The 13,833-nt window shown below is 31.1% G+C and overlaps 1 protein-coding gene across 1 annotated transcript in view; it reads right to left on the minus strand.

Annotated features, from left to right (window-relative positions):
• Positions 1 to 1,186: 1,186 nt before the first annotated feature.
• The window catches only part of LOC129976170 (uncharacterized), a 29,076-nt gene continuing 16,429 nt past the window's right edge, over positions 1,187 to 13,833 (minus strand). The window contains exons 2-5 of the mRNA XM_056089599.1: positions 11,920 to 12,076; positions 8,035 to 8,177; positions 5,615 to 5,735; positions 1,187 to 1,540 (exon numbers count right to left, since the gene is read on the minus strand). Of these exons, the coding sequence (XP_055945574.1) occupies positions 1,300 to 1,540; positions 5,615 to 5,735; positions 8,035 to 8,177; positions 11,920 to 12,076 (662 nt within the window). The 3' untranslated portion in view covers positions 1,187 to 1,299. The remainder of the gene's footprint in view (positions 1,541 to 5,614; positions 5,736 to 8,034; positions 8,178 to 11,919; positions 12,077 to 13,833) is intronic.

The following is a 13,833-nucleotide window of genomic DNA, read 5'->3' on the forward strand; positions in this document are numbered from 1 at the left end:
ATGTATATGCTTATAGTTTTAAGTACAACGTTTTTTAAGTAGTTTTTTTAAAACCTGTTTTCAACCGTTTATTTTAAACGATTCGTTTTATTTTCTTAGTGTTTGATGCATTTAAATTTAAACATTGTTAATGAATCGATCTGCTCATAATGAATCTAAGAAAATTTTGTTGACCAACTCTTGAGATATTACATAAATTTAAAAAAATATTCTTTAGTGCCCATAAAGTTTAAACGCTGAGTGACTCTATTTTCAGTAATCAGATTATAAAAAAATGCTTTGTTTCAGTAAAAAATATTATTATATTAATTGAAGATAAATTCTTTCCACTTTAATTTAAAGCATAAATTCTACGGGTGCTAACAGAAAATGAGAGAGATACATATTACGTTATGACTGAAGGCCTTTATAATATTATGAATGAATTATATGATAATCAAAATTTGAAGTTTTAAAATATTTTGATGAAGAAGCTATTAAAATAGAAATTGCATAAAATATTTAATTATTAAAATTTTAACGAACATTAAGATTGGCGAACCGGCTGGTCGCCAAAGGCGGCTAGTATATATATAATTAAGCGCTTAATGGTGTTACTCAAAATCCGGGAGGGAGGGATTGTATCTTCCGGGGGGGGGGAATGTATAGTAAACAAGTAACAGGCTAAATAAAGAATAGCGGCGCTTTATTCTGGACGTAGAAGCGAATTCACAGTAGCAAAATATAGCCGAAATGTTCTTAAGTACAGCATTCAGTAAAGAGCAGAAAATGGATAATAAACCATCGTAACAACAAATGCTCAGAAAGAACTCGCTTGAGCTCAGCTTAACTATCGACCATTCATTACTGACACACTTCAACTCTGTCTCTCGTCTTTTTATAGTTTCAGCGAAAAGAGAAGCTTTTAGAACAATCGCTGTAATCCTATGTCCTAATGGAGCTATCACTATGATTCTCGAATATTCTGTGTCTTTATATTTTGACGCTTCATCATTGATCTGGCAACCATTCAACATCTATTAGAGCCATCCGCAAAACTATCATCTTTACCAGGTGATTTATTATGCAGGGAAGTAGTATTACAAATTTGTAACCATAGTATTAATTGTGAAGTGCGACACAATTTGTTATGAAACTGCTGGTATACTTTCGATGAATAAAACATTAGAAAAAAAAACACCAATGCTTTATTTAAAAAATTTTATTGACAAGATTTGAACAGCATAAATTTTACTTATAACAAATTATATTATTTGGCAAGCATTCTTTCAAAACAATTCTTCACAAAATGCAATTTAGTTATCCACTGAACAAACCGGAAATCCAACGCCACGCCTGTATGAAAGGATATGCGAGATAATCGTACCACATCATGGGTGCAGGCGGTGGGTCTGTCGGTTTGATTTCTTCTTCGAACTGTTCTACACTGGGCTGCTCCACTCCAAGAATGATTCTTACAATCCTGTTGAGGACTGTTTTCGCTTCTTTACTGCAGCCCGAATTCCTTCTGTTGGCGCATGATATTCCTTCTTTTACAGCTCTAAAATGAAATTATTATAATGTAATCATAATATATATTTGACAAACTTTTCGCCAGAGCCGGCTACAGTCAACAATAAATTAAGTTGAAAACATATGTTGTTGTTGCTTATGGCACTTGTCATAGACAAGCCCGCTGACGAAATCGAGTTTTAACCGAGCTTTAGCGTCTCTTATTTCAGTAGCGCCATCTAGGGGTAAGAATACGTATTAGCTAATTGAAAACACATGAGAAGCCTGAATCGACACATCACTTATATGAAACACGACTACGCTTGAAATGGGTTTCTTTTCTTTTTTTTTTTTTTTTTTCTTTTTTTTTTAAAGGCCGAAAAATACTAATATTTTTTAAATTTTTGTAAAAAAAAATATTTGACAGAAAAAACATCTATGAAACAAAGAGATATCAATTAAAAGTCAGAAATGCTTAGAAAATTAGAATAAGAGAAATATAATTGTTTAAGGGAACTAAAAAAGAGATATAAAGCATAACAGCAATTTATCAAATGATATACTCAAAATTCTGCAGATAATGTAAGAAATATGTTTCCTAATTCTTGAATTATGAAATAAGTTTTCTATATGATCGTTAAATAACAGGGTTTAACTAATAAGTAACAAGAAATTCACAAACATATTGAAAAATTAATGCATTAAATTTCTGTAAAACGTATGAATTGCATTTTAAAATAGCAGGGTTTTTTCTGAGTAGGAGAATTTTCCCTAATTTAGAGGTTGGGAAAAAATATTTAAAGATGTAAACAACGTTAAAATATAAACTGCATAATCATAAAAATCAATGTAATTTTTTGAAAAATCAAAGCAGAAACAAAATTTAAGCGATTTTCTAAAGAAAACTGTTCAGAGATTAATCATATTGGATATAAATAATACTAGATATTTTCTTCGAAACTCGGTCTTCCAATGTAACCCCAAAATAGAAAGGATTCTATATATCTTAGGACTATAGAAAAATGTTTATGAATCTGACAATAATTAATTTCTAATGCAAAATTTCTAATACGGATGACTGATATTTTGTGTTTGAAAATTATATTATATTATAGCATTCCAACAAAACATGTCTCTTTAGCTATCAGTCATGAATTTAAAAATTCCAAATTATCGCTAAAATTAAAAATTCGACCTAAGCACTAAGATAGGAAAATAAAATAAGAAATTTAAATGAATATTATCGTACTATATAAATATACATATAAGTATATTCAGGGTTTTCACTCTAATTTTGTGCTAAAGCTATTTTTTAAACTTTTAAGAAGTGGACATGTATTTACAATTGAAAAAAATGTTTTAAATGAAATAAAGAATTATATTGTATGCTTCTTGAGTTAATAGATGTACTCTTGAAAAAAATAACAATATTCAAATTTTTCTCATTTTCCTGTCTTATTAGTCATACTTAGGAAAAATTTTTTGATACACTAAAATTTTAAACAATAAAGTACTCTTTTATGATTAAAAAAACTGAGTGAACGATAAAGCTTTGAATTTCATTCTTTAGATCCGATCAACGGGTCTTTTGCAGAATTGCCATCCTTCAGTGATTGGATCTTCCTCGACATTGAAATGGCCAAAATTCGTCTGGAGCAGTGATATTCAGAAGTATGGAACATTTTTGTATATGTTAAGATGACAAAAATATTTTGTTAAATGCGACTAATGTGATAGAGATTATATAAAAATTTAGACTTTGCAATTTCTCTGTATTGAATTTATTGACTAAAACAGCATAAAACATAATTTTTTACTTCATTTCAAACAATTTTCAATCTCGTAGTTTAGAAATTATCTTTTGGACCCCGACTAGAATGGACACCTGTATATATATATATGCTTAATTTTTTCCTTGAATATTATTTTGTGATATTACATTGATTTACTCATTTTTTCTAATATAAAAATTTAATGACTTCAAAGTACTTCTTGCCTAGATAGAAACATGTCTGGAAAACTTTTAAGAAACTCTGCTCTAAAACAACTGAAAAGTCGTAATTTTTTAAATAATTTCTCAACTAATATACAAACTACACATTCTATTTTGAAGCTACTAGTTTCGGGACGAACTTCGTCATTTTGAACCGTAGCCAAATGAAGAAATTGACAAATCTCTCACTCCAAAGTTTCACATAATACCTGCTGGAAGACGTTTAACATCAACAGACATTTGTTTTAGACACACATACTTTGCCAATTGACAGATTTCAGGCAATTATGTTTGAAATCTCCGACCCTCCTTCCCTGCTAGATTCAACAAAATAAGGTCCATCCTTAAATAGCTCTCGTGTTGGCGAATTAATATAGTGAAACTAAGCAAGAAAGCATACCTTAGTGTAATAATGAAAAAAAAATCTACATAAGTAGCAATGGAAAGAGCATAATGAAACATGTTTGTTGAAGCATAAATTATTTGCTCTCTCTCCCCATTGTCGAGATATAAAATCTTAAAGTCTTCTAATTTATTTACTTACTTTTGGCAATATAAAAAAGAGAATAAAACGTAGTTCTAATTCAGAAATTTTAATAATCAGATTAATATAAAATACAAATCATAGATGTAGTAATATAAAATTGAAAGAAGCCCGCCAAAAAAATATGCTGCTGACAAATATGGAATCGAATAATAAAATGATCGAAACAAAGAAAATTGTGGCACCAAGAACATTTCACTCTGATTTAATCTTAAAGCTTCGATCACATTTGTTTTACGTCGCGTTGGCGACTTTGCTGCATAGACAAGCATGGAATATTCTAGAACGGTCTCTGTGACTTCTTTAATATGCAATATATCGATATTTTGACCGCTGTTTCCAGAACCATTTCGCCAAAAGTCGCTAAATTTGGCGACTTTTCTTAAATTATCGCCAGGTTTTAAGACCTTATATCTCGATAATGAGGAGACGAGGGCAAATGATTTATGCGTCAAAAAATGTTTCACTGCGCCTTTTCGATTGCTAATTATTAATTTTTTTTCATTTTATTACACTATTCGTGTGGTTCTTTAGTAAGTTAAACAGATTTCATAAACCGCAATTTAGTTATCTTAGTCAGTAATTATATTGAAGGTATTTTTATGCGAATAAAAATGATAAAATATCAAATTTTATGCATATATGTGTCAGTAAATTCCTTTCAAATGATGATAATTTTGTTTTTGACCAATTTGATTTAACAGGTGTGCTCACATATTCTTAAAGCGTATAGAAAGCCGTGCTTTATGACTGCCATAAGCAAGGTTGTCGCTAAGGAAAAGGAATTACGAAACATGACAGACAAATGTTACAGATTCTGTTTTTACCCGTTTGATTAAAGAACAGGTGCTTCCAAATGCTTTTTTTTTTATGATTTCGCTGACGTTAGGAAATCATTAACAACCAGTCAGAAATATACATACTTTTAATAGCGAATTCAGTTAAACAATCAATCTACCAGGGAAAAAAGATAAAGTGGAAATAAAAGTTTGTATAGAATCTATTTTTTCCCTCCTACTATGCAAAGTTAACCTATATAAATTAAGTAACTTATGCAAATTCTTTTTCAAGAATGGCAAATGTAACGCTATTTTTGCAACAACTTATGAAAATAAATAAAAAGAATCCAGATTTCAAATATTGTGAATGAACATATAAAAGCGTTCACATCAATAAAATGTTTTTGTCATTTTATGTGCACACACATATGAATATTTAATTTCAATAAGCCAATGGGAGATTATTTTGTTTAGTGGCGGGAGGGTGAATGTGTTACGGTTTAGTACGGGTTTACTAGTAAAACATAAAATATTTAAAAGAGAAATGAGTCGTTTCAAGTGAACCTAAAAATGTGAAACTTTTAAAAGCGCACAATCTACAGAAGTACTTTAATCATTTTACAGATTTTTAAATGATACAGAAATCATCTCATTAAAAAAGCAAAACAGTTAAGGTGTTAAACTTTATGCTATCTATATGTATTTTAAAACGAGATTTTATTTCATAAAGATGAGGCCATATAATCATTATTATTTCATCATTTCGTTCATATGGTCCTAAAAACTATCAAAGAAATTTGCACTTACTTTTTAAAAGTTTCTTCAGACTCATTATGGCCTTGTGATACAACATTTCGGAAACAGTTTTCGTAAGTTTTGATATTCAAAACTATTTCAACGCAGTCCAAATCATTTATATCTTCTCTGCCTATGAAAAATAAGATATAAATACAAAGTTAATTTTGGGAATATATAATACAATAAAGAAATGCCTGGTGTGAATACCCATTGGAAATGAGATTACATATTTAGTGTGTTCTTAATGTCCTCTGACAGGCAGTATCAAATAATACCTTTACTGTTTAGTACTAAGGGATGGTATTTCTACACATTTTCAAAAGAGAAACTTTCTGTTTAGCAGCAAAATTTCTTAATTCGAATTAACATCCACTATGTCCAGATTATCGAGTGGGTAAAGCAAGCAATTGCCTTAAGGCAACACAATGTTAGGTGACCTTTGAAATTTTTTCAGAATAATTCACTTTTTCTCTATCATTTGATATGCAAGGTTTGTGTATTCGAACATATTCAAATGGAAGTCAAGTCTTTGCTAAATTTCAACATTGTTTTTAGGATTTTTTTTCATGTTATATATATATTTTTTTATTAGTAATTCGGTTACTGATTCGCAAGCCAAAGTCTTGTCAAAATTTGTAAAAAAATATTTAAATTGCTCAAAAAAATTTTAACATTTTTTAACATTATTTTCAAATCTAATTTTTATGCCTTTTTATTTTGGAATGTCGCAATATTACTCACACAAAAACGATTATATAGAAATTAAACTAAAGTCGATGAAAGTAAAGTTTAGGAAGATGGGGTGGGAGGTGAGAGGGGTGAGTTCCACAAATTTCATTGCCTTCCAAACATCACAAATCATAAATCGATTCTGATAAGAACCTTCGGATAGACGTTAAGATTTTGTGGATATTTTTGTATATGGTACGATCTTTTAAACGCCCAGTAAAAACTATTTTATTATTTTTTTACCATCCATTAATTCTGGTGTTGTAAACAAAATAATGTGGCTATCTAGAATTCTATTCTATTTTGGAACGCATGATAACTCGCATAAACAAAGACACAAAGAGTAGATTATACGAAGAAAATCGTTCTCAGAGTATGAAACATACTGTCGTAGTGGACCCCAAAGTTGATGGGCTAATAAATGCTTGATAATGATTTTGCAAACGATGACATTTTGACTGGCGTTAGAATAAATATATAAACTGAATTCTTTTTTAAATATTCCAAGTCCAATTATTATTTACTTCTGATTGCGAAATTAAAATCACTGTTACTGAAAAGTCCATCCGATGGGTATAAGTGTCCAACATTTTCAATAAATAACGTGTAAAATAACTTCATACTACAGAAACCACCGATACTTAAAAAGATACACAGACAGCACTTGCAATAAACATCAACGTACAAGTAGCAAATTGTTTTTAAGCAACTGCAACAACAGGAAGCGCTCAAAGAGAACTCGTTGGAGATTAACATTCCAAAAGAGCAAACTGGCTACTCGTTTCTCTCTACACAATTAGCTACTATTAACTATCTCTTAGATTTTTATAATTCATGTGACAGGGCATAGAATCTTCTAGAAGGATATAATATCTTCATTCTTAATCGATATATCCTCAAAATTCGAGAAATTTCGGGCTTGTGGTGAAAGCTTATAAGCCAGTTAACAGCTACGCTACCCAAACAATTGCTTTTGTATCGTGGTCATGTTACTGGGCTGAAAACCATAAGGTCCCAGGTTCTCTCCTCACGTATATCAATCCGCTACAGGCGCCTTTGTTTTTATTGCCAAATTCGTCGTCAAATTTCTCGCCAAGGCCAGGGGTTGTTGACGTGGCAACCTTTCAACATCCGTTAGAACTATCTGTAAAACTCTCTTCCTTACCATGATACTAACATTGCAGGGAAGCAATATTAAAAGTTAGTAACAATACAAATTTCCAAAAATTTCATCTATATCACAATTATAAGTTTTGTATTTGCTGTCTAATTTAAAGCTAGAAATTGAGGGTATTTCTGTCACCTCTAGGTATGGAAACTTCAAAGTGACTCAGAATAGAAATAGCTCTATTTTAATTGTAGAATTGCAAATTAATTTTTTGTGATTTAATTTGTAAGTTTACGCCTTATTTGTCATTATTGCCTTCTAGGCACTTTCCTTTCATAAAAATTGTACGGGTTTAAATTATATTTAATAAATTTATAAAACATTTCAAAGTTCTTAAATGAACAAGTCATTTAAAAGAAAAGAAAAAAGAAAGATATATGGATTAAAGGAAAGATATTTAAGATTCTTTTCAAAAAAATTAAATAGTTAGAAAACTAGAAAAATACTCATTTCTCCTAATTCGTAAAATAAAAAAATAGATATTTGGTTCGAATATATTGCATCAAAAGCTATCGCTGTGAAATGTCCTTACCTTTATATATTGCCTCCAAATACATTTGTGCATAATCCTTCATCTGTGTGATTGTCTTATTCATAAGAATAGTGAATCCTTGGAAATCAGGCCGGCATTCTTTACTGGATGTTTCCATGCATGCCTCGCCATGTTCCATAATTCTAGAAAAAATCATTCACAGTATTACACATATTTGCACATTTTAATAAAGTTCTTTAAATTTAATTCCTTTACGATTAAAAATATAACAAAATAGATTTGAACCGAAAGAGCAATGTCGGTGTCCAAATTAAATAAATAAAATAAAATAGAAATAAGGTATACAAAAATACTGTGTTCATTCATTTTGCCGAAAGAAATTCGAATTTTAATTAGAATAAATTAATTATGTTATTGAAAATTGATTTTTAAATATTTTTCCTCCACTCTTGAATTTTAATTTTAGCTTTATGACTCTTAACCAGAAATGGCGAATCAATTTGATTTCTATTCTAAGATTAGTCTGTTTTGTAAGCATTTGCTGATTTCATATTGTAAGTATTTGCTGATTGCTGATTTTTTTGTATTCATTTCTGGAATACAAAAGAAATGCCCGTGAATCAGTTGTCAAACGAGGCATTTCTTTTTTTTTTTCTCATATACGTAGTACAGAGAAAATTAAAAAATTTGAATTCTAGATTCTGATGAATTCCCATGTTTTAGAACTCAATCAATTCGAAAAACACGTTTTTGAATAATGTCTGCCTGTCCACCTGTCTGTCTGTAACAAAAATAACTCAAAAATGCCTTGGTCTAGACGACTGAAATTTGGTATACGGCCTTTACGCCATATTTGTAGAATTCTATCTCCTCCCGCTGGTGTGGTGTGGGGTGGAGAGGGGGGTGCCAGCTCAGGTGTCATCTTCGTCATCTGACCGCGGTTCAAAATGACGAGGTCCGTCCCAAAATAGCCCTAGTGTTTCTTTACCACGGGACGTTAATATAACTAAACTAAACTGTAGAATTCTGTCAAATTTTGAGCAAATTCCGTTCAGAGAAAGTCTGTCCGTCCGGCCTCTCGAATATCATTTAACACGATAGCTATCAAAGAAGAAAGCCAGGCAAATAATATTCAGTAAATAGATTTAAAATCTACAATATAGGCACCTACCAGTGTTTGAGCCAAATCCAACAAATAGTTGATTGTCTCTCTGTCTGTAGTTTCAGACTCATGTAAACGCGATAATTCAAAAACTCAATAAGTTAAATATATTAAATTTGATATCGGAGCTTGTGGCTACAGAGTGTATTTTGTATCAAAATTTTGTTTAAATCAGATGGGAAAAAGACATCTAAAACACAAATTCGATTTTTGAATATTATCGGTCACATGCCAAGGAATAATCGCCAAATATCACTCGATATCCATTCCAAGTTTTGTTAAAGGAATCGCTGAAAAACGACAAAATCTAACCTAAGGAAATTTGAGGCGCTTGTGATATATTAATAACAAATTTCAAGAACTGAACTTAATTTAAACACTTCAGTCAAACTTCTATATTTAGTTAAAATTTTACTTGTGTAATTTATTATTCTAAGGCAGATCACAAAAAAATCTACAAATTCAGGAGAACTGACAAAAGATTTTGTGTTGAAAAGAGATCGCGAATATAATAGTTTTAGAAGACTTGTTCTAAAGCGTAATGATTTGTCTAAATATCAGTATTTAAATTAAATTTTCCTTTGAAAAGAGAATGTTAATATATTAATACTTTTACAAACATTATAACTGAAGTGTAAACATTTAGAGAACCCCAAGATCCTAAATATCCATATTATTGTAAATCCAATATTCAAATATTTCTAATCCAGTTGTTGCAATGAGCTGATAAAATTGCATCAACGAATACAGAAAATAATGCCCGAGTAAATGCTGAAGCCAAAATACACAAGATTTTATTTCTCTAAGACATGCCAACATCCTGATCAAATAAATTAATAAGACTTATTTTGAAGTTCTGACGATCTGATAAGCTTTTCCTTCTATTTACCAAAAGAAGTTCTTTGTTTTCACAGATGACTACAAGTCGGTTATTTCCATAGTAATAAAATATAATTATTGTTCTTCAGAATAATAAAAATGTTCTAGAATTTTTTTTTTCTGAGCTTGAAGGCATGTATGCGTTTCAACATAAAATCGGGTGTGGTTAAAAAATAGAATGTCACTCCATATTCTTGTGCAAAATGCACATAAAAAAAAATTAAGGACATTTTTTTAATTCTAATTTTCTTAAATAATCAAAAAGATCTCTAGATGAATAATAAACGAAAAAAAAACATAAGAAAGAATAATGATTTATTAATTTTAAAAAAATTTAACAGTTGCATTATAAATGCCTTCACGTTCAAAAAAAAAAAATTTTTTTTTTCTTCTTTTCTGGCAGAGTGCAAACGATTATGAAAAATATAGGCGGATTCTTGCAAATAGTAGTTCAAATAAAAATTCTTTTCTTAAATATGATTCAATTTCTATTTATAAGGATTCCTTCCTATTTTTAAAAATCGTTTGCATTCTGATAAAAAAGAAAGTTACTTTTTTTTAGACTTGAGATACTTAAGAATTTTTGAATCAGAGTCGTGGCTGGAGGAAGAAAGCACCAATGAAGCTACACCACGGAAGACAGCGCGGCATAACCAGCACGGAACCAACTTCAGAGCAACGGCGAAGCAAGTCCTCTCTTCCCGGGAATTTAATTTTAATTCATTTGACAATTTTGCGCAGAAAACTGTCTTTGTCGATTCTTAAATGTAAACATAATTTTTAAAGCAGAGTCGTGGCGGAATGCAGAAAGACACTTTGAAGTTTCAACTTCGTTTATTTCCATCCCGGGAGGCATGATTTATGAACAAGCAGAAGCGAAGAGCGCAACACAGAACGACACAAAACGAAATGAGAAAAAGCTAATGAAAATTGTATCCTTGTGAATATATACTGTGAGATTTTAATAGGGATTTCCTACACGCGTCGACCACAAGCAAGGGAATCATAGGGATGTTTTAGAAGAATTTGTTTAAGTCAGCACTATTTTATCCCTTCACTCAGAGTGTGGGAACTTGTCGGCTTTTAGCCGATTCAGCAATTTTAGAACTCGCGATGAATTAATTAAATAGAAAAAATGGAATGGGATTAGGAAATAAGAGAATATTTTAGAATGACTTTGATATGAGCTAAATTAAGATAAAACTTTGGAAGCGAATTAGAATTGAAATTAAATTTTAATATATATATATATATATATATATATATATATATATATATATATATATATATATATATATATATATGGATAATTTTTAATCTAAATTAAACCCTAATTAATTTCCTAATTTTTATCTTAATTTAGCCCATATTAACTTCATTCTAAAATGTTCTCTTATTTCCTGATCCAGTTCCACCTTTTTTTATTTAATTAATGCAGCCGAAGCTCTGTAAAATTGCAGATATCGACAAGTTCCTACACTCCGAATGAAGGAATAAAAATTTATCGATCTAACGCATTCTTTTAAAAGATCCCTATAATTCCCTTACCTAAATCGACACGTGTAAAGAAATCCCTATCAAATTCTCACAGTATATAATCACGGATATTTCATTAGCGTTTTATCTTTTCGCTCTTGTGTCGTTCTGTGTTGACGTGCTTCGTCGCTTCTGCTTGTACATAAATTATGCCTCCCGGGATGGAATAAAAGCGAATTTTAAAAATTACAAAAGTGTCTTCTCTCTTCGGGCTCTGCTTAAAAATTATGTTTACACACACACACACACACGCACACGCACACATATTCAATTTGTTTCCAAACTACATGAAAATAAATGAATGAAATAAAAGAATGAAATGAAATTATGAAAAATGACAAAAATACCTGTCAACTATAGTGTTCAAGTCCTGACCCCCGTCTTTGTATTTTCTATTGATGAAGCATTCGTGGACAGCATAGTTCCATTTGAACAATTCCACATTCTCGCACACGGAGCTCCCATCACTTCTCTTAGCTATGTAAGGAAAAACCCGCAATGGTTCTGAAAAATTTTAATTATTTGGTAAGAAGAGCATCTTTATAATATGGAACAGAGAAAAAAAAAAGATAAGTTTTTAATATTAAATGAACAGAATAAAAGGGAAATACTGAGACAGAATTTTTTCTGTCTCGTATACGAAATATAGAGAAAGTATTGTAATCGTCTAAGCAATTCAAATTCGAGATTTCACCAAATCTCCACGTTTTCAGACTTCTCTGAGTTCTAAAAACACATTTTTGGCATTATGTTTCTATGTCTGTGAACACAATAACTCGAACACGCTTTGCGTAAGATGAAGAAAAATTGGTTTTGCACCAACTTTGAAGATTTCTATCAAATTTTGAACGAAATTCAATCTTGTGTATCTGGTTGTCCGGGTACAAGTTGTGCAAGTTGAGGTTCGAACTCGCAACGTTGGGGTTCATAGCCGAGTTACAAAGCCACTAGACAAAAGTGTACACTCTTATCCGGAAGTTGTTATTTGGCTTATGATGTTACCACCACAATAGTCCCCTACCAGAGAGTCGGTAGAGTTTATCGCGCCAATTATGGTGAGCGACGAACGTGATTATCGCGCCAAGTGTTATGGCGGGCGACGAACGTTGTTATCGCGCCAAGTGTTATGGCGGGCGACGGCGAGCGTGTGGTTGCTGCCGGTAGATGGAGCCACGACAGCTGAATGAAGAATGCGATTGTTCAGAACCGCGGTCACCAATGTGCAAGTTGAGGTACGAACTCGCAACGTTGGGGTTCATAGCCGAGTAACAAAGCCACTAGACAAAAGTGTACACTCTTCTCCGGAAGTTGTTAGCTGGCTTATGATGTTACCACCACAAAGTGAACATAATTACAACAAAACGTAAATACCTAGACAGATAAAATTTGATACACATGTTTAGCCTCTGAAATGTAAAAACTAACACATTTTGAAACAAATCTATCAAAGGATTGACCGTCAGTCAACTTGTACTTTCGCATGCATTTAAGCGCAATAATTCACAAACACAATGTCACAGGATCAATACCGAATTTCAAAACAATGGAATTCGGTATGTGATCCTGCGACTACAACTGTGTTTCCGTGGTAAATTTTAATTTCAAAATGTCGAAAAGTCAGCGTCTAAATTATGTATTCGCATAATAGATTGAGTAACAATGCAAAGAGATTCCAAAGTTTTATATTTCGTACTTGTAATTCGCCAAGAGCCATCATTTTATGCGAGGGAAGGAAGATAAGATCATTATAGGGAAGTATGCGAAACAGTTGTTGGAAGACCACTCCGGTTGGTTAAGTTTTAATATATTTTCATAAATAATGTTTTTCAGAAAACATGCATATTTTTCAGTTTCAGAATGATAAGTTCATTTTTTTTCTAATTATTTACTACTAACAACTAATGACTTCATTCAAAATAAATAGTTAAATTCGAATTATAAAATACGAAATAACTTAAATATATGTTATCTTATGACTATAATCGGATCCAATGTCAAATTTTGTTCCAATTAAGTTGAAAAAGGGATTCAAAGTACATATATTTATGTTAATTATGTATTAATTACGTGCCAGCAATTAATCCCAGAAAAAAATTGTCAATGATCGTTGAGTTATAGGCTCTTTCGTAACCAATGTTCATTAATATGCGGTTAATACACAAATACCAGTTTTCTTTGCTATACTGTGAAGCATACAGTTCTCACGTGCAAGATTTTGAAAATAAAAATCTATGACCTCATGATCCGCGGCCTTGCACATT

This window comes from Argiope bruennichi, chromosome 7 (assembly GCF_947563725.1).
Source record: "Argiope bruennichi chromosome 7, qqArgBrue1.1, whole genome shotgun sequence".
Taxonomy (NCBI): Eukaryota; Metazoa; Arthropoda; class Arachnida; order Araneae; family Araneidae; genus Argiope; species Argiope bruennichi.